Genomic DNA, 23,636 nt, shown 5'->3' with positions numbered 1-23,636 from the left:
ACATAGAAATGTTCAACTAGCATAGGAGACCCTCCAAGGAGATGCAGAAAGAGAGCTCTTCCTGAAGGGGCCTCCGGCTGCAGCACTGAACTTGGACTGTGATGGCCCTGTGCTGACAGAAGCCAGAGCCCCTACACACGCACTCCTAGGGAGACGTGTGGGAGTGACTCGGTGTGTAACACTTCACACAGTGATTGGTTCCACAAAAGTCTGGAGCGGCCCCTCTTGGGAACGGCCCGGGGCTGCCCGTTGGCAAGGCCTTACCTTCGTCTTCCCTATCCAGAAACTGCTGGCTGCCCATGAGTGAGGACTGACTGAGAACGGCATCTGACATTCGGGCCGAGCTCAGTGCCTTTCCTGCCACCAGGCTCATTCCTGGCAAGGTATCCAGCTGCACCTGCGGAGAGATGTCAGACAACGTGCCACTCTCAGGGGAGCCCTGTTCCCTCCACAGCAGCCCAAGGAAAAGGGTGTCCTGGGTCACCGCTCCAAAACCACCTCCCTCTGCGTCTCAGAGCTGTTGACTGCTGTCTGAGGTGCTAGCCCCGTTCTCGAGCGCCCTGTGTAATATGGTGGCTGTGGTGCATGTGAGTACAACTGTTAGGGCTGAAGAAATCAATTTGTAATCTTGTGTGACTTTAACACAGTTACATCTGAACAGCCACAAATGGTGGCTGATGGCTCCTAGGCGTTAACCATGGCTGGGTGTGTCCCAGTGGACAGGCTTTGCTGACAGGTCAATTCTCAAGAAAGCCAGAGACAGCAAAACAGTTGCCAGGAATGGACCAAGAATTGAGGGTTCATAGGTTGGGGCCTGGATTTAGATTCCTGGGAGAGGTTAAGACCCCAGATATCAGCTTATTTGATTCCTAAGTCTAACAAAGGGTACCCTGGGATGCCACTAGAGTTAAGGCTTGTCTGTTAGGGAGAATCAAAGAAATGTCCCCACAGCCTGCAGAGGGCTAGACTCTGAGAAGATGGCAGAAGTGGGTGTTCTGCTTTCAAGTTAAGATTGGCACCATCCCACCTCTAAGCAGCAGGAGGGGCTGACATACGTATGCATCGTCGCTGTTCTGGATTGTGTGGTGTCTCTGGAGGGTCCGGGACCGGAGAGGCTCACTGACCGAGGGCCGGGTGGGATACCCAAGCCCGTTGTGATCCGGGAGCTCCATTGCTTGTCCTGGAGAACTTCGGTCCATGCAGTTCCCCAAGACAGACTCTAGGAAAAGGAGCACAACAGGGTGAGCAGGCCCACGGCTTCTCTCAGTGATGCCAACTCCCATGTAGCCCCTTGCAAGAGACAATGAGAGAGAGGAGTAACTGCCCAACTGCCAGGCTCAGGCAGCTGGCATGGGTGTCAGAGGAGCTGGGGCCAGCCTGACATACCAGGCCCTACAGCAAATATGAGTTTCTTTAGGACACTCCCTCCTCCAGCTGGTATGAGCTGGGTCATACTCATCCTCTTTTCTCCCTGCCTCTCTGCTGGCTTAGCTTGGGCTATGCTCCCTAGTCAGCATACAGAGGGAAAACTCCAGAGCTGCCAGGGCTTCCGGCCTGTACTCCACGGATGCAGCTTCTGTCTCAGCACCACCCCAGGTCTCTCCTTCCTGTTCCCGTGCCACTTCTGATGCTGCCCGTGGCTCCTTCACCTTTCACAGAAGTGCTCACACATAGCTGTGCCTGACCTTACTCCCTATGGCTACTTTGACATCATCTAGTTCTATGGCTTCAACTCTACCGACTGTATAAAGCAATACTGTAATGGGACCAGCAAGCTGCTCAGTGAAGAGAGGGACTTGCCATCCAGCTTGATGATCCAAGTTCAGTCCTCAGAACCTACCTAGTAAGAGAAATGATTCTACATGCGCGTGCTCATGTGCACACACACACACACACACACACACACACACACACACACACACTCTAAATAAATAAATGTGAAAAGAATTACTGAAATGCTTTCTTAACTATTTTCTTGGCTATCTAACTAGTATGTAACACGTCAAATTCCAAACTCATCCACTTCTCCAGACACCCTTGTTTTGACACCCAGTCCTACAGTCGCTAGACATCTAAAGAAGCCATTCATTCAGTGGTGGACACTTCAGACCCCAGACTTTCTACTTCCAGGCAAGGCCCATTACCTCTTGCCTACATCATTTTCTAAGCACCCCCTAGATACTACCCTATAAAGATTGCACTAGTCTTTTTTTTTAATCCCTGTTCCTATTTTTATATGTGTGCGTTATATGTACATAGTACATGCACTTGAGTCTTATGTGTGCATGTGTTATATGTATGTGATGCATGTGTTGTATATATGCTACATCTCAGTACTTGTTCAAAGATTTAAAACATTAAATAAACTGTTAGTTGTGGGCACATGGGGTCACACAGGCTATGACCTGGGTGGGGGGTGAGAGGACAACTTTCAGGCATTGGTTCTCTCCTTCCATTGTAGGCTGAAGGGCTCAAACTCAGGTCATCAGGGTTTTCCCTGCTGAGCCATCTCACTAGACCTTGTTCAGATATTTTAAGGACTGTTATCCATCAGGGGCAGGCAACAAAACTAAAACCAGTCCTGCCTCTTGGCATTTCAGGCTCTTCTTCTTCCAGATGCGTGTGTGTGTGTGTGTGTGTGTGTGTGTGTGTGTGTGTGTGTTCCTGTCTGTTCTCTTTCCCCCTTTTGAATCCTTTAGTTCTGAGAAACGAGGCTTCTCCAAACCCAAGTGCCCGCCCAGCCTTTCTGAAGTCCTAAGGCCTCTGCTTTCCTGCTCTTAACGCTCCTGGGCCTGGCTTCCTGAGTGATGCTCACAGGCCTGAAATGCCACCGGGACCTAAGAGCTATCACTTGGCAGAGGTGACCAGCTTTCTTGGGGGTCCAGTTTAGCGCTCCCTCCTCCATCAAGTGGAGGCGGCACAGTGGTCATGAGCACAAGTCCGGGAGGGGAGACCCAGCATGACTCCAGCTTCATTGCTTCCTGAGGAGGGGAAGGAAACTCCAGCCGGGTAGCTGATCCTTCTGGGCGTCTGCTTCCGTGGGGTACACAGACTGCTACCAGAGCATGGGACACCAAACAAGTTAGTTCCCCAGACTTAAATTTTCCAGAGTGGTAGCCTTTGATCTGGAAGAAACAAATGTGATTACCAACCAGATCCAGGGCTGAGAACACAGCTCAGCAGCGAAATGCTTGCTTAGTGTGTGTAGGACCTATGTTTGATCCTTCAGCATCACAAAGAATAAACCCACACCCGACGAAAATGAAGCATACTGATAGGAGTTGGGGAGCAGGCTTACTGGAAGGGTCAGCACCCCACATTCAGAAGTTGTGCTGGGAAGCAGTAGAGCAGGAATAGGGAGTTGCTGGGGTAAGGATCTCCGTTGTCACCCAAAGGAACCTGTGTTGAAGACCCTGTCACTGGTGTGTGTCACTAACAGGATATAATGAAACTTAGGAGGGAAAGCCCAGATAGAATGAAGTTAGGTTGTAGCTGGTGAGATGGTTCGGCAGGTAAAGGCATTTGCCATCAAGTCTGATGGCCTGAGTTCAATCCCCAGGACCCATAGGTGGAAGGAGAGAACTGACCTCCTCAACTGTCCTGAGCTGCATGTAAGCTAGCTCTCTCTCTCCCTCCCTCTCTCCCTCTCTCCCTCCCTCTCTCTCAGGATGGCAAGATGGCTCAGTGCGTGAAGGTGCTTGCAGTAAGCCTGATGACCTGAGTTTCATCCCTGGGACTCCTGCATGTTGTCCTCTGACCTCCACACGAGTGCTGTGGAACATCATATGGGACATAACCCACCTACCTGCACTACACAACATAAATACAAATGAAAACAAGTTTTTCAAAAGTTAGGATGACTGGGATTTGGGAGATGGGCCCCCCTCTGCTCCCTTTCTGTTTCCCGGCCAGAAAGAGGTGCAGCTTTGTTCCAACATGCCTCACCACAGGCCCCAAAGCAATAAGGACAAGTGGTGGCTGAAAGCTCGGCCACATCTTTCCTCCTCATAAGCTGATCTTCGCAGGCATTTTGTTACAGTGGCAGGAAGCTAACACAGGCATAAGGGAAAGAATGCAGGGCCAGGAATGAGCCGCACAAGCCGGGTTCCAGGGCCATCACCACTGGAGTACGCAAAACTGACAGCCAGTGGCCTCCCCTTCACCCTACGGTCCCTTATCTGACAGGTGGAAGGTCTCTGATAAACACCAAGGACTCCACAGGCAAAGAAGTCAGTTTAGGAAGAGTGCTGAGCCTCAAAGTCCTTGGATGAGACCTGCTGACCAGAGGTTGTAAAAAGACCGACCCACTGAACAAGGGACAAGAGTCTCTGGCACCTTTTATGCCACTTCAGGAGCTGGAAGACCAGGCAGACTCACAGACGGGCATTTAAATAATGCAGGGACCATGCCTTCCAATATCCAGGAGGGTCCAGAGGGGAGGGGGACTGAACAAGTAAAGCACAAAATGCACCAAGGGATCCAAGGCACACCCCACACCTGGGGGACTCTGGGGCAGCTTTCGTAACTGCTGAATCTGTCAATGTTGACTCATCCTTACTATTTACTGGGTTTTCAGAGTAAATGAGAAACAGCATGTTTGCCTACCTCTTAAGGGCTCGGCTCTAAGGGGAACATCTTAATCCCTCCAAGGCTGTCAGCACTTTACACTTTGCAAGGCCTGACGCTGACTGGGCTCAGAGAAGAGGATGTGGTTTTCTGAGTTTAAGTTGTATAAACTGGTTGTGCTATTGTATTTATTTACTTATGGAGTCAAAAGCCTCAAGCCCTGTAACACTGCAGAAGGAGGATGCACTTCTCAAGTGAAGACAACGTGACTGTAGGCAGTAGAGGGCAGAGTCAGCCCTGAAACTTGTGACATTTGGAAGAAAGTTTTGGCAAAGTACATGCTCAGTGTCGGCCCAAGCTGGCCTCCTACTGGCTGGTGGCAAACAGACATATAGGAAACAGCAAACCACGGACACAGGTACAAGGGCATCTACATTTCCTAGACTAACATCAGTAAGCTTTGCTCATCCACCCTCAAGAAACGCTAATACGTCCAGAGTTCTGGGCCTGTAAACTGTAGCACACATTCCACACCACTTCTGATACAGCTCTTCATGACTAGACCACCTCCAACACACACACACACACACACACACACACACACACACACACACACACACACACACCCCAAGGGGTTCTGAAGCAACTGCAGCAGCAGGCACTGGGCTTCAGCAAACCATTAATGCCTCTGCTGCATTATTTCACTCTCCTGGGCCCTAAACTCACATAATTATACATATGTGGCTGTGCTGAGGACAGATATGTGGAAGGAGGGCAATTCATCTCTGTGATACAACGGCAAACAGGTGGGAGTAAAGGTGACGCTTCTACAAAACTAATGTCAAAGGTCGGGGGAAAGGTCAATGATAAACAGGACTCCACAGGGTGAGAGCCACCCAGAGGAAAACTGGGGGTAAGGCTGAAGGACAGGGCAACTCTGAACTGAAACCTAGAGGGTTACATGTCTCTCTTGACTCTTCGAGGCCACAAAGTATTTGTAGGTGTAGTGGCGGTGACGGTGGTGGGTGACAGGGTCGAAGGGAAGGGGAGTAACAGGTGTTGGTCAGCTAGAGAGGGAAGGAAGGATGGCTCAGACGACCAAGTAACCGTAACATGCAGTGTGGACCTGAAATGAAGCCTCTGCCTGGGAGGAGACCTGACTGGGACCAGTTGATAGCCTGGACATCACTCTGAAGTTGTTTAACTGTCAGGAGAATGGAGCAGTGTTCCATGATTCTCATGCACTATGAAGCTGGACGTAGACAAAACTCTGGCTCTTCTCCTTAGCTCCTCCTAATTCCTTCCTGGGCTGCACTCCAAGCTAAGCAAGCCTGGGTGTGATGGCCCCGAGACACTGTCCCCTGGCTCTTTCCTGTGCTTCTTCCCACAGCCCCAAGGGCAGAATCCTCTCTGTCCATGTGCTACTTAGCTTCTAGAAAACCTCCCTATTCTTCCACAGAGCCGGCCCCTCCCTCTTCTGATGCTGCCACAGCATGTGAACTGACCACGCTCAGCCTACTGTGGACAGGAAGCAGCTAAAGAGGCATTTCTGACAAGAGGGGAGAGTGGTGAGTGAGGCCTCTCCATCCTTCCTGTACACAGGCATCCCATGGGAGAAAGAGTGAAGAGAAATCAGAGAAAGTCTCTTTGGAAGAACACTTCTATTGTATTTAAACACATGGCAACTGGGGGCTGCAGGGGGAGAGGGAGGGAGTACCATCCCCTCCAGCTTTATTCCTTCTCCAAAAATCTGCATCAGAACATGGTCAAGCATTTGTTGGGGTGCTGACAGAGTGTCAGTGCTACTTGTCAGCTGACCCAGAGGGAAGTCCTAAACCTCTCGAGTCTTGGCTGCTTCACGGGTACAATGGGAATAATGGGCCACTGCACTGACTAAAATATGGGCCAGGTGCAGCTGAGTGGTCGAGCTTGCTCCCCTAGCATGTGTGAGTCCCTGGGTTTTGCTCCAGCACCACAAAAGGAAGGAATGACAGAATGAACTGTGTGTGAGAGCACCTGTGCACGACGCAGGGTTAGCATGCTAGCTCATCAGAAGCTCTCCTCACACGGATTCCTTCCACAGGATGTCCATCAAGGCCATCCACCTCATCTAGAACAAACCCAGCAACAGGAAGTTTCCAGGCTGCTCAGGCAGCTTATACTGTCAGGTTCCGCTAACAGTCTTCCACAGGGAGCTCACCTTTGCTGGGATTTCTACCCAGATCTCGGTTCTGCTCCGTAACATACACTTGGCTGAGTGGAGGAGTCCCTCCTTCCACCTGACAGGTCTGTTTCCACCTGTGGTTCCGTCACAACCTCCAACACTGGTAGGTGTCTCTCACTGGACATGTGACTTGCTCAGAAAGTTCCACCCTAATTACGGCCACCGCAGAATACGACATGCATGCAGAGGGCAGACCTCTAGGCTAGGTGACACAATCTGCCCCAGAGGTTAAGATTCAATTGTCATGTTATGCAACACATTTTCCTTTTCTCTGAGCATATGACCAGTACATCTGAAGCCACCAAGTCTTCACATAACCTGCTTGAGCTCAAGATTTTTCCAACCTGCTCTGCACGCAGGACTTAACTAGCCTCAGAGCCAAGCTGTGTGCACTGCCTTTAAAGAACAAGGCAGAGATGCAGGCGGCTCCAGGGAGGGAACGATGGAAGCAATGCTCAGAGTGGCAGACTCTGGGGAAGTCCATCTTTACCCTCTTTATTCCCTTCGTGGTTGTGGTGAGGATGGGCGAAATGAAAGACTGCCACAGGGGGATAGCGTTCCTGGTTTTGCTAGGCAAACACGAGCATGCTAACAAAACGCACTGATGGACCCTCATCTTCAGATGAGAATGAAGGCAGCCCTGATAAGTTCACACTGCACTTCAGTTACCGAGTGCTCTCTTTCTCTCGTGAGCAGTGTGTATAAATACAAACGCTCGAATCGTCACAAGATGCTACAGAGGGCCAGTGGTCATCATGCTTCTCTTTCACAGAAGAGGACAACCAGAACCAAGAGTCTAGGGCTCTCATAGTCAGGCCAGGGTGTGGCCAGGGCTGGGGGCTCTGACTCTCAGTCCTACAGTTTACACATTTCCTTAATGCTGTTGGTCGTCTCTACAGCAGATGCTTTCTGATGATAGTCAGGCATATCTGGATTCCAAGACACCATGGTGTGAGCAGGCATGTTCTGAGTGCTGTCTACTTCTTTCATTTTATTTTTTAAGTGACCTCTTACCCACCAACAGCCACTTCCTACAAGCTTCACTGCTCCCCAAAATGGTCCTGAGTGTCTTCTCAGGGTTCCCCCTTACCCATTAGGAGCACAGAGTGAGTACTAGCAGAACCAAGCTAAGGCCCCTGCACACTTAACTCAGGGCAGACTTGTCCAAGACTTTTACTTTGAGAGACTCTTACCTCGGCTGGGCACCTTATTTCTACTGAATGTGGCAGATGGCTGGTGTCCGTAGGGATGGATCCCCAGCTCCCGGGCCTGACTCACAGTTCCCAGCAAAGACTCAGGGTCCCCAGGCCCACCGGTACTCAAGAGCAGAGGGCTGTTGTGGCAACCTTTGGTCAGTGTGCTTGGGCTCTTGTCTGGGAAGCCCGCCTTAGCTCCCTCACACAAACAGTCCTCTTCCATGCTTTCCGAGTGCATTAGTGGCGGCTGATGGGCATACCCATGGGTGGGGGTGGGCGAGGGACCCTGTGAGATACATTCTTGTGCCCTGATCTGTAGGAGATGCTGAGGGCTGGCATGGTGGTGGTGGTACGAGTCAGCATTTTGATAAGATAAAGCCTGGCGCTCTGTCATACTCTGTCCCCCGAGGCTAGGAGCTAGGCTCCCAGCATCCCCTTGGTTCATGTGCCTGAACAATTCATGGTATTCTTGCTGCTGCTGCTGCTGCTGCTGCTGCTGTTGCTGCTGCTGCTGCTGCTGTCGCTGCTGCTGCTGCCTTTTCAGGAGCTGTGCAAACTCTGCTGGAGGCAACCGAATGTCCGAGTGGCCGGTCAGCGAATGCCGGGGAGAGAGCAGTCCTTGAAGGATGTGGGGAACCTGCTGGTGTCTGGTATAGTCTGGCGGTGTAGGGGAGAGCAGGGCCTGCTGTAGTGCTGACGTGGTATAGTGTGGTGGTTGCTGATGTGCACTGGGAGGGAAAGGGGGGAACTGGTCAAGTGGAGCGACCTTCAGGGCTTGAGCTGGAGGAAACCCCACTGCTGCTGGAGGGCTGTAGCTGCTGGGGGACCCCCGGGACTGGTCCGAAAACAGATGGGGGTGTAAATGCGCCTGGTCGTAGTTAGCAGGAGAGAACCGATTCGCGTTCAAGCTGCAGACACAAAAGGGTGTGAGTACCAGGCATTTGAGTAATAACTACTCAGCTTCCCTGGGGACAGTCTCTAGCCTTCATTAGCACAAAGCTCCCGCGGTACAGACCTGTGCTGGGCCAGGGAGGGCTGTGCACTGCCATTTGTCCCCGTCTTTGCTCATCCAAGTCTCTCTGAAGAGACTATGGTACCGGGCATGTAAGAGCAGTCTTGAAAGCAACAATCTGACCTTGGTTTGTTTCTTGAATAGGGTCTCATGCAGCCCAGGCTAGCCTCTAACTTGCCATGTAGCTGAGGAGGACCTTCAACTCCTGATCCTCCTGCCTCTACCTCTAGAGCGCTGGGGTTCTGGGTGTGGGCTGGCACCCCTGGTTTTCCTGGTGTTGGGACTAAAACCAAGGCTTGGTGTGTGCCAACCCAGCACTCGACCTGCAGAGATATACCTCAGTCTTATCTAGCCTTTCTTACAAAATAACCTGAGCGTTTAGAGCAGCAGTTTCCCAGAGAACAACAGAGAAGAAAAGACCCTGGACTAGGAACGAAGGGGAACTGACCCCTTCCTACATTCCTCTAACAGACCTTCCCTTCCTTGCAGGCCATCAGGAAGGCACGCTGCCATTTCTCTCCTGTCCACTAACAGTTCCCAAGCTCATCCCAAACCCACCATGCTGCTTTTACAAAGGGTGACGCACGAGCACAGGCTCCTCACACTTCTCCCTCACTCTAGGGCTTCTTCCTCTCCACATCACCTACACAGGGGCTGGGCAACACCAAGGAGCTTACCTGTGGGCCTCGGCGCTGTCAGCACTCAGCTGCTTGGACAAGGGCCGGTGCCCATAGCTGAAGGTAGCCATTAGGTTGTTCCGGTGCTGCATCTGCATCTGACTGGCACTGGGGCTGATGGCGATACCCCGCCCTACAGAGCCTGCAACTGTCCCTGCCATGTTGCTGAGCATGTCAACTGGCTCCTGTAGCTGAATAGTCACCGGCTGGGACTGGCTAGGCTGCTGTATGCCCAAGCAGGTTAGTGCCACATTGGGAGGTGGGGAACAGTTCTCAGGCTGCTGCTGAAAGATTGCACCATGGGAGGGTAAGCCTTGAAACTGGGAGGGAGATGTAGCACCTGTAGAGAAGGGGACAGTAGGGTGCCCAGGTTACCTGCCAGGTAGAAGTAAGGGAGCCCACAGCAGACAGCATCTAGAACTACCTTCTTAAACCTCACCATATAAGACAATACCAAGAACTAGCAGGAAAGTGACCTCACTCACCGGCTCCTATCTGTAGAACTATGATTCAGTAGGTCAAGCGGATTCTCCATGAATTTGTATTTCCAACTAATTCCCTTAAGATCTGGTCTACAGCTGGATTTTGAGTAGCAGAGGTGTATGCAATGCTTCCCAAATGTGAACACACACAAATGACCCTGAACAGTGGTTAAATTGTACGTTCTGATCTGCCAGTTCTGGAACAGAACCCAAGATCCAACTCTGATTCAAGGACTCCACCTTGAATAGAAGAACCTAGAGGCAATTCCAATGCTTTTCCAGAATGCCAAGGAGACTGACAAGGAACTGCTGTGTGCTAATCTCTGAAGAATCAGACTCATCAGACTTCATACACAGGAGGAGGACTGGAGAGGGGTTTAGTGGCTATATTAATAATGGTTAACCTGTATTAAGGACTTTTATATTGGTTACTGCCCCCGGCGATTTACATATATTTATTAAGTATTGCTATTATTACAGTTGTTCCTGAGAAAGCACAGGTACACAGAAGTTAAGGAATTTACCCAAGATTTCACAACCAAAAAACACAATAAAAACCCAGCAAATCAAAGCAAAAGAGCAAATCTTTTCCTGCATGGCACATAATGGACCTATCTTCCTGGCCGCCTCCACTCACCGTGAGATGAGATCATGGCACTGCTGACAGGTGGAGGACTATTACTTGGCTGCCTGAAGAGATGGTTGTTGGGGTGGTTGGGGGGTGGGCTTGAAGGCTGAATCCTTAACCTTAAAAAATGACAGAATAGATATATAAGCCTCCTGAGGTGACGGAGCTATCCGGAGTTAACATTTAGTCACATGATACACACAAATAGACATCTTTTAGTTTGCGGAAGCCAACCATGGTAGCAGGCTACCACAAGTATGCTCACATCTCATTGCACCCGTCTTCTGTGCCACAAAGGCAGTGCCCACTGGCCTGGTCTGCCACGGACATTAGCTTCCTCTGTGCATGCGGCTAAGGAAATAGCCAGGATTTTAGGAGGCCCCTTTGACTCGAAATCCACAGTCCCGTTTTCCCAGAAAACCCTCCCAAAGTGAATGCTCAAGTCGGTCAGTTTTTCCCACGACTCCACCCAGGGCGCCATGCTGGCCAGCCAATGACTTAGGACGTGTAGCAGTGGTTCATTTACCTCTGGAGCTGGTGGGTGAGGAGGGCTGGCTGATTTTCACATGCAGCCTGAAGAGGTGGGGAAGGCTGAGGAGGACAAATGGAGTCCTAAAACATAAGAGGGGGGGGAGGAAAACTATCAGGGGCTGCAAAGTTCACCGGAGCTGTTCTTGGGAAGGGAAGACACAGAGGGCATATCTGTGACTCTGACTTTTGCTCCTGTGCTTTATCAAAGGGCTGAGTTGCCTTTACTCAACATGTCCCTCATAAACATAACTCACACTCCACTTTGCCCTGAGCCCTGTTCACAATGCACAGGCTAATGAGCCCGAAAGCCAACTCCAAACTCAAAGAGTGAGTGAGGGCCTACTTGAATTTGCTGCTGGAGAATCTGATGGTGCTGCTCCTGCTGGTACAGCATATGCTGCTGCTGGGTCTTCTCCAGGGTTCTCTCATCAATCTGTCCCCCGTACATCTTCTGCAGCTGCTCACACTCCTGAAGGGAAAGCAGTGGGTAAGGATGAGGCACAGCCAGGCTCACCTCATGCAATGATCTCAGCAGAGGCAGATCTGCCCCAAGGTCTCATGGGCAACTGAGCCACAGAAGAGCAGTGTCCTTTGTGGGCTTGGACAGGGATCCTCACACTCTGCTCTATGGGCATGATTGGGAAACACCAAGGACACACTGTGCATGAGTGGGTGGACAGTGTGGAATCACATACAAATACAAAGCACATGCCACTTGAAGCTCTTAGCCTTTCATAGCAGCCTGGAAACAGGTTTCCTTCCTCTGGGAGCCACACCAGCTGGAGATTACGCTTGGTGTTAACAAGGTCCAGCAGCAGGGTCCACTAGGACCTAGTGCCCTGTGTGGCAAGGGGAATTCCAAGATTGCTTAGACATGCACTCCCTGTTGCTTCCCAGTGGAACCAAAACCAGAAATGTCTTTCCAATGAACTGCAGAGTCTGGAAAAATTTGAGTTTCATTATGAGGGAAGCAAGTCTGACCCTGGGGAGGGCAGTATACGAGGGACGTGCACTGGAAAGCTACACTGTTTTAAGGGACAACACTTCAGTGCTGCTGACATGAAGGGCGTACAGAGAGTTACTGCCCCAGTCCTGGACACTGCCTTGTTACCTTTGTTCCTCCATAGGTTACCTGCTGTAACTGTTTGATGCTGCTGTTGGTCCCCATTTTTTCCAGGTGAGCTTTGAAGGCCTGGATGCTCGCAGCCCCATCTGAGAACCGGCGCACGGGAGAGAAACGCTCCGTAGGGAGGTGCAGGGTGTTGGAGTCCTTGTAGGTGGAGCTGAATATATGGGAAGAGACGGTCAGCAGCTAGGACTCAGGGGGCTTTGATCAATCACACAAGGACCACTGTTCCAGATGAATTCCGGGACAGTGGGCTGCATGAGGAGCCCCGCACACGGCACTCTCATGGCATTTCCTGAGGTGGCTGTTCCCCTTCAGAGGACTATAGGCACTCATTTCCTACCTCTACTTACCTTAGGTCAGTCTACCTCCCAGGCCTGGTGAGGTCCTGGGGTCAATTATATCCGGTTCTTATAAACATACTAGAGCAGGGTGCAATTCATCAGTCTAGCCAGGGTTGGCTGTACCAGAGCTCTGGGTTTTATAGTCATTCATTTATTTTCTATTATAGTTACATTTTGGGGGGCCTTATTTTGTGCAAGCTAGGGTTTTAAAAACCAGATCTCTATCTGGTATCTTCAGAAACTTAGAATTCACCATCTGATCTGGAGTTTCCTCCAGCAGTAACCTATGTATGGCTAGAATGAATCAAAGTCAGTTCTGAGGTCAAAGGTCTGGCCTGGAACTCACAGTTCTGTTCCAGAAAGGGGAGGGTGGAGGCTGGGGTGGGGGAAGATAGGAACTTCTGATCCCAGGATAGAGACAGCACATTCCTCAGGAATGTGGGCCTCAAGATCCTGCACGTACCTTGTGGACACACACAGAGACTTGCTACTGTGATAAGCCCTCACACAGCAGCACCTGCCCAACCTCCTTCTGACACAGGGGTCCCCCCACTGCGCAACCAGAACACAGCCAATGTCTTATGGGGAGAAAGAAGAGCCATTGATTAGGAGCCCAAAGATAGCACCAGGCTGGCTAACACGGATGCTTGTTGCCTAACCAGAAAGAGATGTTTAGATGTTTATGAGCTGAGCTAAGCAGGTTAAAGACTGCAGAGGCAGCATCCCCACAGCGGATGGAAAGGGTCAGGGTGGCAGGTCTAGGGCAGAGATGACATTACACTGAGCTACGGGTGAGGTGACTGGTCACCTCGCCAGGTCAGACTGAAGCAGAGCCAAAGCCAAGGAAGCAGGTGAACAAGCAAGTTCAAATACAGCGCAGAAGGGAAGGGCTGAGGAGAAAGGATGACGCGGCCGCGATGCCCAGAGGGCTCTGGCGACAGGCGAAAGCCCTCGCGCTCTCTTTACTGGTGGCACTTCTGCTCTGGACTTCACCAAAGCGCTAAGCAGTAGTGAGCATGAGTAGTGAAATGAGCATGGACACCTACTTGTTTTAGTAACATAAAAGACAAGTTAATCAGGGGTGGGGGGTGGGTATCACAATCCAGAAACAGCACTCAGGAAGGTGCCTTCAGAAGCTTGTTCTGTCTGTCCTTCAGACCCTCTGAATTAAAGAAAGCACAGGTATTATTTCTCCTAAAATTCAACTCCTATACTCTCAGTGTCTTCAGGCAATGGACAGACTTCTGTGGCCAAGAGCTGTTCTTCAAGCAGTCTTTCTGCACAAAATCGTCCTTTCCCATTACAGCAGGGACATTCCAGGCTCCAGGTGTGGCACGGCTTTCTGGGAACTCAGGCTGTGAAGAGACTGTCCCCGGCTCATCCTGGCACAGTAACTTCAGGGGAGCGGTTCCAAGGGACCCGCCCACTGCAGAGTCACGGGCAGTGTCAAGCACGCTTGACTTTATTTTCAACAGCCAACCACGTTCCCTGAGGACAGCCTCACATAGGCTGCTATTTCCACTCTACCCTTCAAACAGAGACGCAGCCCCCAACTGAACAGAATCTGTCTTGTGTAACTTTTAAATCACACACTTCCAGGGGTGAAAATGTTGACCAGCCCCTCTTCTGTCTCCATGGTGGACTTCACCTAGTATAACACAAAGAATAGATATATATTCTGTTCTTTTTATCATTTTCCAGAAAATGAGAGTATTTCAGTGACATAGACAGGCCACATATCATGTATTTTATGGCCTTGGAATGCTTCTCTTTACCCCTGAACTAACTTTAATCTCTTCTGTATATGTATAGTGACCCCATCAAGACATGCTTGGTTTACACAAGTGTCCCATGGTATACAATATACCATTCAAACATTCACTGGTTTCCAACTCTGACTGCCTTGGCCCCAGAAATCCATGTCACACTACCAAGAACGCGCACACGGGAACAGACAGGAGATTGCAGGAAGCCAGGCTCTGGCAGTGACGGCAGTCAGAACACTCATCACATGGATGCACCGGCAGGCTGCTGTGATCTTCTTTTAAGAACATGACAACAGAACGGAGGGGCTGTGAGGGAGGCTGGCTGGAGAGTGCTGATCACAGTGTTTTCCTGAGGAGCTCGGAGAATTAAAGCTAGATACTCAAAGGATAAAACCTACACAACAGGCCTGGGAGGGCTGACAAATCAAATATCAGACCAGAAGACAAGGTGAGGAGCCAAGAAAGCATCTTTATGACAAGTGCAAGAGCAGAGTCCTCAGTTATGAGCTGCCAGGGGCGGGGTCAGCTCACTAGCTAACACGCACTGAGGAGCTGTCTATGGTGACTGGCATGCAGTTCCCAGGGGGTTTCCATCTGAGGGACTGTGCCATCACAGTCATACGTGAGGACCTTCATTCCTTTTGCTCCTAACAGGACTTTTTCTTTCTAAACTGTTCCTGGTCATTTAGAGAGGTTCGTTTCCATTCTTCCAGAGTGCCAACGTGGCACTAATTATGTTCCTGTCTGCTGCTCAGAGGTCACTTGCTCTTGCTGATTCCCTGATGCCCAGTGAGGGAGAGGCACAATGAGAACCACTGCATGGAGCTGATCAGTGTGACTAGTCACAAGCGTTCCTTCCTATTGGCACACAAATAGACCTAATTTCCTCAGAACCCAACTGTTTACAACCGTCCCAGAAGGGAGACTGCATTCCACTACCCCCACAAGAAGACTGGAAGGAACAGATCAAGCGGCGGCTGCTGACTTAGAAGTGTGGCCTACGGACAGCATCAGAATGGACATAGCTAGGACTGTCAGTCACCAAGGGAGTCACGGAAGAGAATCACCTCAGCTCTCTTGCTGCCAGGCTACCTTAGGTTTGAAAATGTTTCCCTGGTCAGGACGGTGAAAGCTTGTTTCCCTGCTTCAAGGCAATGATCTAAATAAGAGGCCTAGTGAAGACCTTGTTGTCAGACTCTTCGAAAAATCACTTCCATTCATTAGGGATGCATCTCCCTCTACAGCCAGCCTGCTGCTCAGGGCTAACACCAAATGAAGTTCCCGTTCTCCCGAAGGTGAACTATTAGAGTCAGGTCTATGGATGTGACTACAAAATCCTCAACTCTAGAGTTGCCTTCCAAGAGCATCACTCCCTCGAAGGCCTAGAGCAATCAGCTGCAGATGATAAATAGAGCTGCAAGGAAACAGGATGGAAGGACCTTCCATTGCTCCAGAATCCGAGAGAAAACGTTTGCCCTGTGCCTTGCTTAGTGTGGGGAGCTGAGAAGATGTGAGTTTGGGATGGCAGGTGGCTTCTAGTTAAAGCCAGTCACCACGACCTGGAGACTAGTCATAAGGGTGCTGGACCAATGAGCCTCAAGGAAGCTCACACTGCCATGTGGCTACTCACCGATGCTGGTCAGGTACCAGGTGAGGAGGCCAGACCCGGGAACGGAAAGACTGTTGTCCTAGCTGCCGCTGTAGGTCCGGAGGGATCTCAGCCGTCGGGCTGGTCATGGCCAGTGTGTGTCTTTTGGACCTATTTGCCAAGTACCTGCAACAAGCAGGGAGGACATTTCATAGTAAAAAGACGAGAATGTTCCTGCACAAGAAGCAACAGGAGTTAGTCTGAAGCCCTCTGTGGACAGTGCGGGGCGCCAGAAGGCTCCATGGCAAGCGGCCCCCGACGGGATGGAGGTAGAGCATGTCTAAGAACCGGACAACAGAAGTCTGCTTACCACTGAGTGGGTGCTGAGCTTGAGAGTAGCCATTTAAGAGAAGAAAGGTGTATCTAGCTTACAAAGGCAACAGGATCAATTTCCTTACTCCATTCCATTTAATGGAAGTTTTTGTTTCTTTACATATTAATTTTTCTCCAAATTTCCAAACTACAAGTAAGAGGAAATGAACCCAAGCCCTGTTTCAAGGGAGGTATTCAGAAAGAGTCAACTATGTCTCTTGGTTTCAGAGGCCTCAGGCTTTGTGCTGTCCTTACTACATGCCAAAGAAAATAGACTTATTTGAGGACAAGTGAATTCTTCCCTCAGCTCCTGTGACCAGAACTCAATCAATGAAGAAGAAAAACTGATGTGGACCCCAGAAGACTAACTTAAGAGGGTAAAGAAATAAACCACGTGAGATATTCAGAGCAATTTTCAGGAGGTAAAGAAGCAAGGTAAGGAAACGGAAGAGTCAGGCGCCCAAGAGGCAGCCTCAATGATGCCTTTTACTCTAAAGAGCTTCCAGACCTACACGGGTCAGCACCATACAAGATCCAGGCCCTGCGTCTGGTCCAGCTTCCTCAGCTCTTCGGCTTGTCTTGGGTACCCCTAAGAGAAGCATGATTCCCTTCCGCCCCATCGAAATGATGGGCATCCTAGCCTCTCAGTGCTGGTCTGAAGAGAAGGTGAGGACAGAGGAAGTGAGGCCCAAGACGAAGAAGGTGAAGCACGGCTGCATCTTCTCAAGGAGGGAAGGCAGGACTCACACTGTCCCACTTTCTCGTTTCCTCACGGCCCCAGCAGGGCTCGTGTGCAACCTCAGATCCTTTCGTCAGCAAACCATACGAACAAGAGCACCAGAGTGAGGCGGAGTCACCGCCATTTTCCTTCTATTGGCTAGGCTGTGGCGGGAGCTGGCAGTCCCTGTTCACTAGGGTGATTTGATTTTTTTCCTTTTCTTTTCTGCACAAGACCAGCTTCTTTGAACAGGAGCTCTTATATAGACCTCCTGAGCGTAGGAAGAGTCCTGGACAACAACCATAAGGCTCTTGGTTTATTCCTGACTACATTGCCTATATAAGCTAAAAGGCGTTATCAGACTGTAATTCGTTGTATGCAAACTTTCTAGAGAAAGCCATCAGTGGTTAATGTCCATTAAAAACACCCAAAGTTTCCCCAAGAGCCCACAAAAACCATTTTATTTCAACCTCCCTCAAGGGAAAACATATAATCTTGAAGAACACCCGCATTTCTGGGAAAATACATGCTGGATTCTGGTGAAAACCCTTCCCCAGAAAATAAGAAAGACAACTCCACAGGGGGGCATGCATGGAGCTGAAGACCACAGCTACAGGGACTGAGGTCAATGGACAGCATGGCATGCCTGATGGTCACTGCTGTTCTCTGGGCATTAGGCATCTCTCAACAAGGTTCTACAAACAATGGATATTTACATCTGTCTCTGGCCCGCATCCCACCCCACCCCACACCATTTTTTTTTTCCTTTTCCAATATCTCTTTGTTGGTACAAGGGAGTAGAAGAAACACACAGCAAACAGTACAGGAGGTATTCATTCATTCTCCTGGGAAGGAGGAGTCCATGCCAGAGGTCCATGGCCAGACTAGCTAGGATCACTGCCATCTCAATCTCCAATTCCTTTTCAGGAAACAGTTCATGGCAGATAGGAGCAGGCTCTATGCCTTCTGAACACTATCAGAGTTGCAATATGAAGGCAGGGGACAAGGAAGGAAGGAGGGAGGAGAGAAAACGTTCTTAAGGTTATTGCTGTCACTTAAGGGGCTTCCAATGGCGCTTATAGAAATGAGATTTTCTGGGCAGTCTTCTGTTACTTCCGTGTGGGGAGGAACATGCCATCTGGCTTGAGCAAAGAGACCACACAAGTGTTGGAGCTGAACTGCGCCACCTCCGTGGGCAGAGGTGACCTTTCGCTGGTTGCAGGGGGAGCCTGCCCAAGGACGTTCTGCAAGCACTGCCAGATGTCACATTACCTCTGCACAGCTTCCTGATCTGGCTCCCCATCCGAGCTCTCCTCATCCACGGGGGTAACTGCTGGCACTGCCTGCAGAAACAGGAAGGAAAGGCTCAGGGTGGCAGCTTACTCTGTGATGCCTTGAACTCTGATAACTGGACTGAGGCCAAGAGTCTTGTTAATGTTCTTATTTCAAAGACTTTTCTAGAACCCACGGGTTAGAGGGAACTTTCATACATCTTGTTTTCCAGTTCCATATTGCTCAGGAGTAATAAATTTGGATTTCTTCCCTTATCATATCCGTTTGTTAATCTACTACTTGGATGCCTACTATAAGATAAACTGTGAATTTATAGCTACAGTCTTTGCCTTTGTTTTATAGAGACAAGTGAACAGACTTGAAAGAATAAGAGCATGGTTAAGCTCTCTCAAGTCCTCTTTGGGGTGCCTGGGAATTAAAGAAGGTGCTTTGGAGGAAGTAACACCTGACCTGAGACCTGAGGAGTTCACAAAGAGTTAGGAGCCAGGCAAAGAGCAAAAGGGTCATAGGCTGAGAGAAGTGTCCAGGGACCTGGAACACACAGAAAACTGCCTACCTAAAGGGCCGAGGAACTGACCGTGGCTTCACATTAATGTCAGTCCCAGAGTTCGGATGTCTGAACTCCAGGGAAGAAAGCATCATGGTGTTTGAAAGTACATTGTCACATAACGTGAGTTGTAATCCAATGCTTTAAAAATACTCATTACCCTCCAAAATATAAATGAATTGAGAAGCACCATCCGTGCACATCACTGGGGCTGCTGGCTCCTCTGCATGAAGACAGGAATGCTGTGAACCCTTAAAAATGTTCAGGGCCCAGTGGCACATATAAGCATCCTCCACATCTCAAGTACTACATCAGAAATTACTTAATGACCAGACGGGGCATTTTAAAAACACTGCATTGTGGGGCTGGATAGATGGCTCAGTGGTTAAGAGCACATACTGTCTTGCAGAGGACCCGAGTTTGGTTCCCAGCACCCACACTGGGCGGCTCACTACAACTTGTAACTCAAACTCCAAAGGCTCCTACACCTCTGACCTCTGAGATCCCCCCTCCCCCTTTAATTAGAAATAAATGTTTTCTTAAAAACTGGGTTAATTACAAAACAAAACAAAAACTTTTTAATCTTTTTATTTAATTTTTATTTTATGTGTATGGGTGTTTTGCTTGCATGTATGTCTATGTGCCACATGTGTGCCTGGTGCCCACAGAGGTCAGAAGAGGACACCAGATCCCTGGGACTGAAGTTACAGGCAATTATGAGTCATCATGTGGGTGCTGGGAATCGAACCCAGGCTTTCTGCAAGAGCAGCCAGTGCTCTTAACCACTGAGCCATTTCCCCAGCCCTCAACAAAAACTTTTTGAAAGAACTCCAATATTTGAATTTTTCCATCTTTTACTTTAGTTCTAAGGGCAGAGTAAATAGCTGGACAGGAAGTGGCTATAGCTGAGGCCTTGAATACCATACAAATTCATTTGGGGATGGGCAGTGGTGAATCACTACAGGATTTTAAGCAGGGGTACAGTGTTACAGGATCTGTGTTTGGAAAAGTGGGGTCTCTTCGGTTGCAGGGTGGAAAAGGCAACCAGTGGAAACCAGGAAGCCAGCCAGGTACCATCTGGGAGTCTACTGTGTTAATCCAGGTGACTGGTGACCATGACTTAAGGAATGGGAGGCAGAGATGGAGAGATGTAAGCTATTTAATTCATAGACATTAGATAATTGATAGCAGGAATAATAAAACTTGTATAAAGATTAAAAAAAAAATCCATGTTCCAACTTGTGTAATCACCAGGTTGTAACTGCTCACTGTCACTGTAGGGAAGACAAGTGTCACTGAGTGAAGACAAGCTTTGGAACCGCTGCACTCAGATTGTGAGTATTGTGAAGTGGCCACTAAACCTCTGGCGGAGGCAATCCCACACACACGTGTAGATCTCGGAAGAACATGCTGTGGGGAACCAGACGGCAGGTGGAATCATGGGAGTGGACAGGCTCATCCAAAGAGAAGACAGGAACGGGAAAGGGGCCTCAGGTATGCCAACTCTGGGCAGAAAGGAAACCTGAAAGGAAACTGGAGGGCAGAAGGAAAATCCAGGGTGGTGTTACAGGAGCCAAAAAAAAAAAAAAAGGATTACAAAGATGGGGGAAGAAAAGGTCACCAATGACTAATAGAGTTGGGACATCCAAAAAGGTAAAGATTAAAAATGCCCACTGGATTTATCAACAAGAGCTTGGCAACAACAACGCCAGTGGACAGAGAAGTCACCCCACTTCCCACAATATTGATCCTGATCCCTCCTAAGCAATACTGACCTTGCCCTCGAAAGGCTCTGCTCCCTAAAAGCCACATCATTCACTTTGGCATTTAATCCCACATGCCTTTTTTTTTTTCTTTTTTTTAAGGTTGTGTCTTAGCCCTGGCTAGCCTGGGACTCACTATGTATACCAGGTTGGCTTCAAACTTGCAGTGACCCTCCTGCGCCTGCCTCTCAAGAGCTGGGCTTCCACAGCTTTGCACACTGTTTTACTACTCAGACGCATCGTACGGGCTAGACTTGTCTTTGATGTCAGCCACAGTCTGCCAACGGCCCTGCTGCAGAACTGCATTCTCAATGGCTGTTCTAGTGAGAGTGTGGCCCATGGGCTCACACAGCGCTCTGGGACCAAACCCATGATAAGGAGAGCCCAGAGACCCAGAGTGAGCTTCTGCATGCGTTCATGACAAGTTAGTGGAGTGTTTTACAAAAGTATTGATCCACGATGGATCAAAGGAGGACAACGTCACCAACTACTGTGATTTTAAGCAGTACTGCCCTGAACAGCTCACGAGGACTATGCAATTCATCGTATTCAGTCTGATGGAACTATAACAGAAAGATCATCAGACATAAACAGAAACCAATGTGTCAGGTAAGCCTTTGTATGTCGTCATCATCACTCAACAGCGAAGTTAGAGCCATGATGCAATCACATCAGCACTGAGGTTGTGTCAAAAATGTTAGGTGGTGGCACTCAAAGGAGCGATGGGGAGATGGGCATTTTGAAAACTCACCTAAAAAGGGATTAATTCCAGGGGCTGGTGAGAGGCTGGGCGGGGAAGCACTTGTCGTGCAAGCCTAGAGACCGAGGTTTGATCCCTGACCCCATGTGAAGGCAGAAGGGGAGAACTGACTCCCAAAAGTTGTCCTTTGACCTCCATGAGTTCACTGTAGCCTGTGCATGCCCCCTGCCAACTAATCTTTGTAAGACAGAACTTAAAAAGCAATTCATTCCAGAGAGCACTGCCCACTTAAACTGCCTTCTGCTGGGGAAAGTCCTCTGAGCTGTCTTTATGGGGACCATTCGAGAAGAGGAGGTAAGTCAGCGGAACACACAGGAAACTGTACGGTAGAGAGGAAATTCAGGTTTTCAGCCGGGTCTAGCCTTGGCTCACAGCCTTCTTATGAAAAGCCTCTGAGACAGTCAGGCTCTATTGCTACTCACTGGTGTCATGGTGACAAGTGGGGAGGGTCCCCGTGGGCGCTTCAGCAGCTGTTGGGCGTGCAATTGGATGTTGGCTCCTCCGTCTGATGCTCTCCGGCCAAGGGGCCCCATTCCGTTCAGCAGCTGTAGTGCAGGTGGCTGTAACAGAGACTGCTCCTGCCAAGAGAACAGGCAGGATCCAGTGGTGAGACAGTAAAACATGGGAGCAAACAGCACCCCATCTTCTACTACAGTTAGAGCATCTGCCGATGGTGCATGGAGCTGAGGAAATCTCCCATCGCCAGAGCCTTTGAAAAGGGAACTCCCCCTCACTAAGGACACCCTCCGATATTAGGGACAGTCCTTTTAAAGCCTCCCAAGGGAAGATCAAGTTTGTTTCCTGTGGGCAGGCCTTCTCCACAGCCAAGTACCTTGTACTCAAGCTGCCCAGTCGGCTGCAGACTCTGCATGGGCAACAGGTTGTGCATGAAGTTCATATTAGGGGCCACCTGCAGGAACGGAGCCTGTGGGTTCACTCCAGGAAAGCCAGGCAGGAGCTTCTGCAGATCGTCCATGACTTCCGTGCTGACAGGGAACAGGAAGGGAGAGTGCGGTTACTTGAGCCACTACTATACCCAGCACGGTTATTTTGTCTGTCTATCTATCTATCTATCTATCTATCTACCTACCTACCTACCTACCTATCTATCTATCTATCTATCTATCTATCTATCTATCTATCTATCTATCTATCTTTTTTTTTTTCCTCTGCGTAACCCTGACTGTCCTGGAACTCACCCTGTAGACCAGACTGGCCTTAAACTAACAGAGATCCACCTGCCTCTGTCTACAGAGTGCTGAGATGAAAGGTTTCTGCCCGATTGCCCAGCCTCTTTTTTTTTTTTTCTTATTTTTGGTTTTTCTTTTTGGTTTTTCAAGACAGGGTTTCTCTGTGTAGCTTTGTACCTTTCTTGGAACTCACTCTGAAGCCCAGGCTGGCCTCGAACTCACAGAGATCCATCTGGCTCTGCCTCCCTAGTGCTGGGATTAAAGGTGTGCGCCACCACCACCCAGCTCCAGCCTTTTTTATCTTTTCCTATATGTATATATGTGTATGCATATAAAGTCTACGTGTGTGTACAACAGTAAACATGTGTGCAGGTGTCCAAACATACATATGCTCATGAGTATGGAAGCCAAAGGTGGGTTGTCTTCCTCTACCATGCTCCACTTCTTTGCTTACTTTAAAATGACAGAGTCTCTCACTGAACCTGGAGCTCACTGACTTGCTGGTCAGGCTGGCCATGAGCTCCGGGGATCTGCTTGTTGTCACCTACAGAGCTGAAGTTACAATGGAGGCTGAACGGCTGGCTGTTCCACGGGCGCTGGGGATCTGAACCCAGGTCTTTATGCTTGCATGGCAAGCACGCTCCCCACTACCCACTGGGAAAGTAAAGTCCCCCACTTGACTTTTCTCCTAAATTTCTATTTCTAAGATCCTGAAGCCAAGCGGAAGTCTGCTGTGTGAAAATTCACTGTCCCTTCACTCCAAGTTACTAGGGATTGCTGCTCTTCATTGATCCTCTCAAAAACCGACCGAGGAGGAGACACTGGCACAACTCCAGCCCAGGCTTTTTAAAGC

General features: G+C 49.6%; 1 protein-coding gene across 1 annotated transcript in view; it reads right to left on the bottom strand.

Annotated features, from left to right (window-relative positions):
• Positions 1-23,636, bottom strand: part of Sik3 (SIK family kinase 3) — a 222,762-nt gene that overhangs the window by 1,765 nt on the left and 197,361 nt on the right. The window contains exons 12-23 of the mRNA XM_059267761.1: positions 22,426-22,579; positions 22,016-22,171; positions 18,503-18,573; positions 16,183-16,326; positions 12,449-12,599; positions 11,660-11,785; positions 11,312-11,397; positions 10,795-10,904; positions 9,676-10,015; positions 7,984-8,894; positions 1,056-1,219; positions 265-397 (exon numbers count right to left, since the gene is read on the bottom strand). Coding sequence (XP_059123744.1) covers positions 265-397; positions 1,056-1,219; positions 7,984-8,894; positions 9,676-10,015; positions 10,795-10,904; positions 11,312-11,397; positions 11,660-11,785; positions 12,449-12,599; positions 16,183-16,326; positions 18,503-18,573; positions 22,016-22,171; positions 22,426-22,579 — 2,546 coding nt within the window. The remainder of the gene's footprint in view (positions 1-264; positions 398-1,055; positions 1,220-7,983; positions 8,895-9,675; positions 10,016-10,794; positions 10,905-11,311; positions 11,398-11,659; positions 11,786-12,448; positions 12,600-16,182; positions 16,327-18,502; positions 18,574-22,015; positions 22,172-22,425; positions 22,580-23,636) is intronic.

This window comes from Peromyscus eremicus, chromosome 7 (assembly GCF_949786415.1).
Source record: "Peromyscus eremicus chromosome 7, PerEre_H2_v1, whole genome shotgun sequence".
Lineage (NCBI taxonomy): Eukaryota > Metazoa > Chordata > Mammalia > Rodentia > Cricetidae > Peromyscus > Peromyscus eremicus.
Note: the sequence above shows the minus strand (reverse complement) of the source record. Positions and strands in the feature narration are given on the sequence as shown.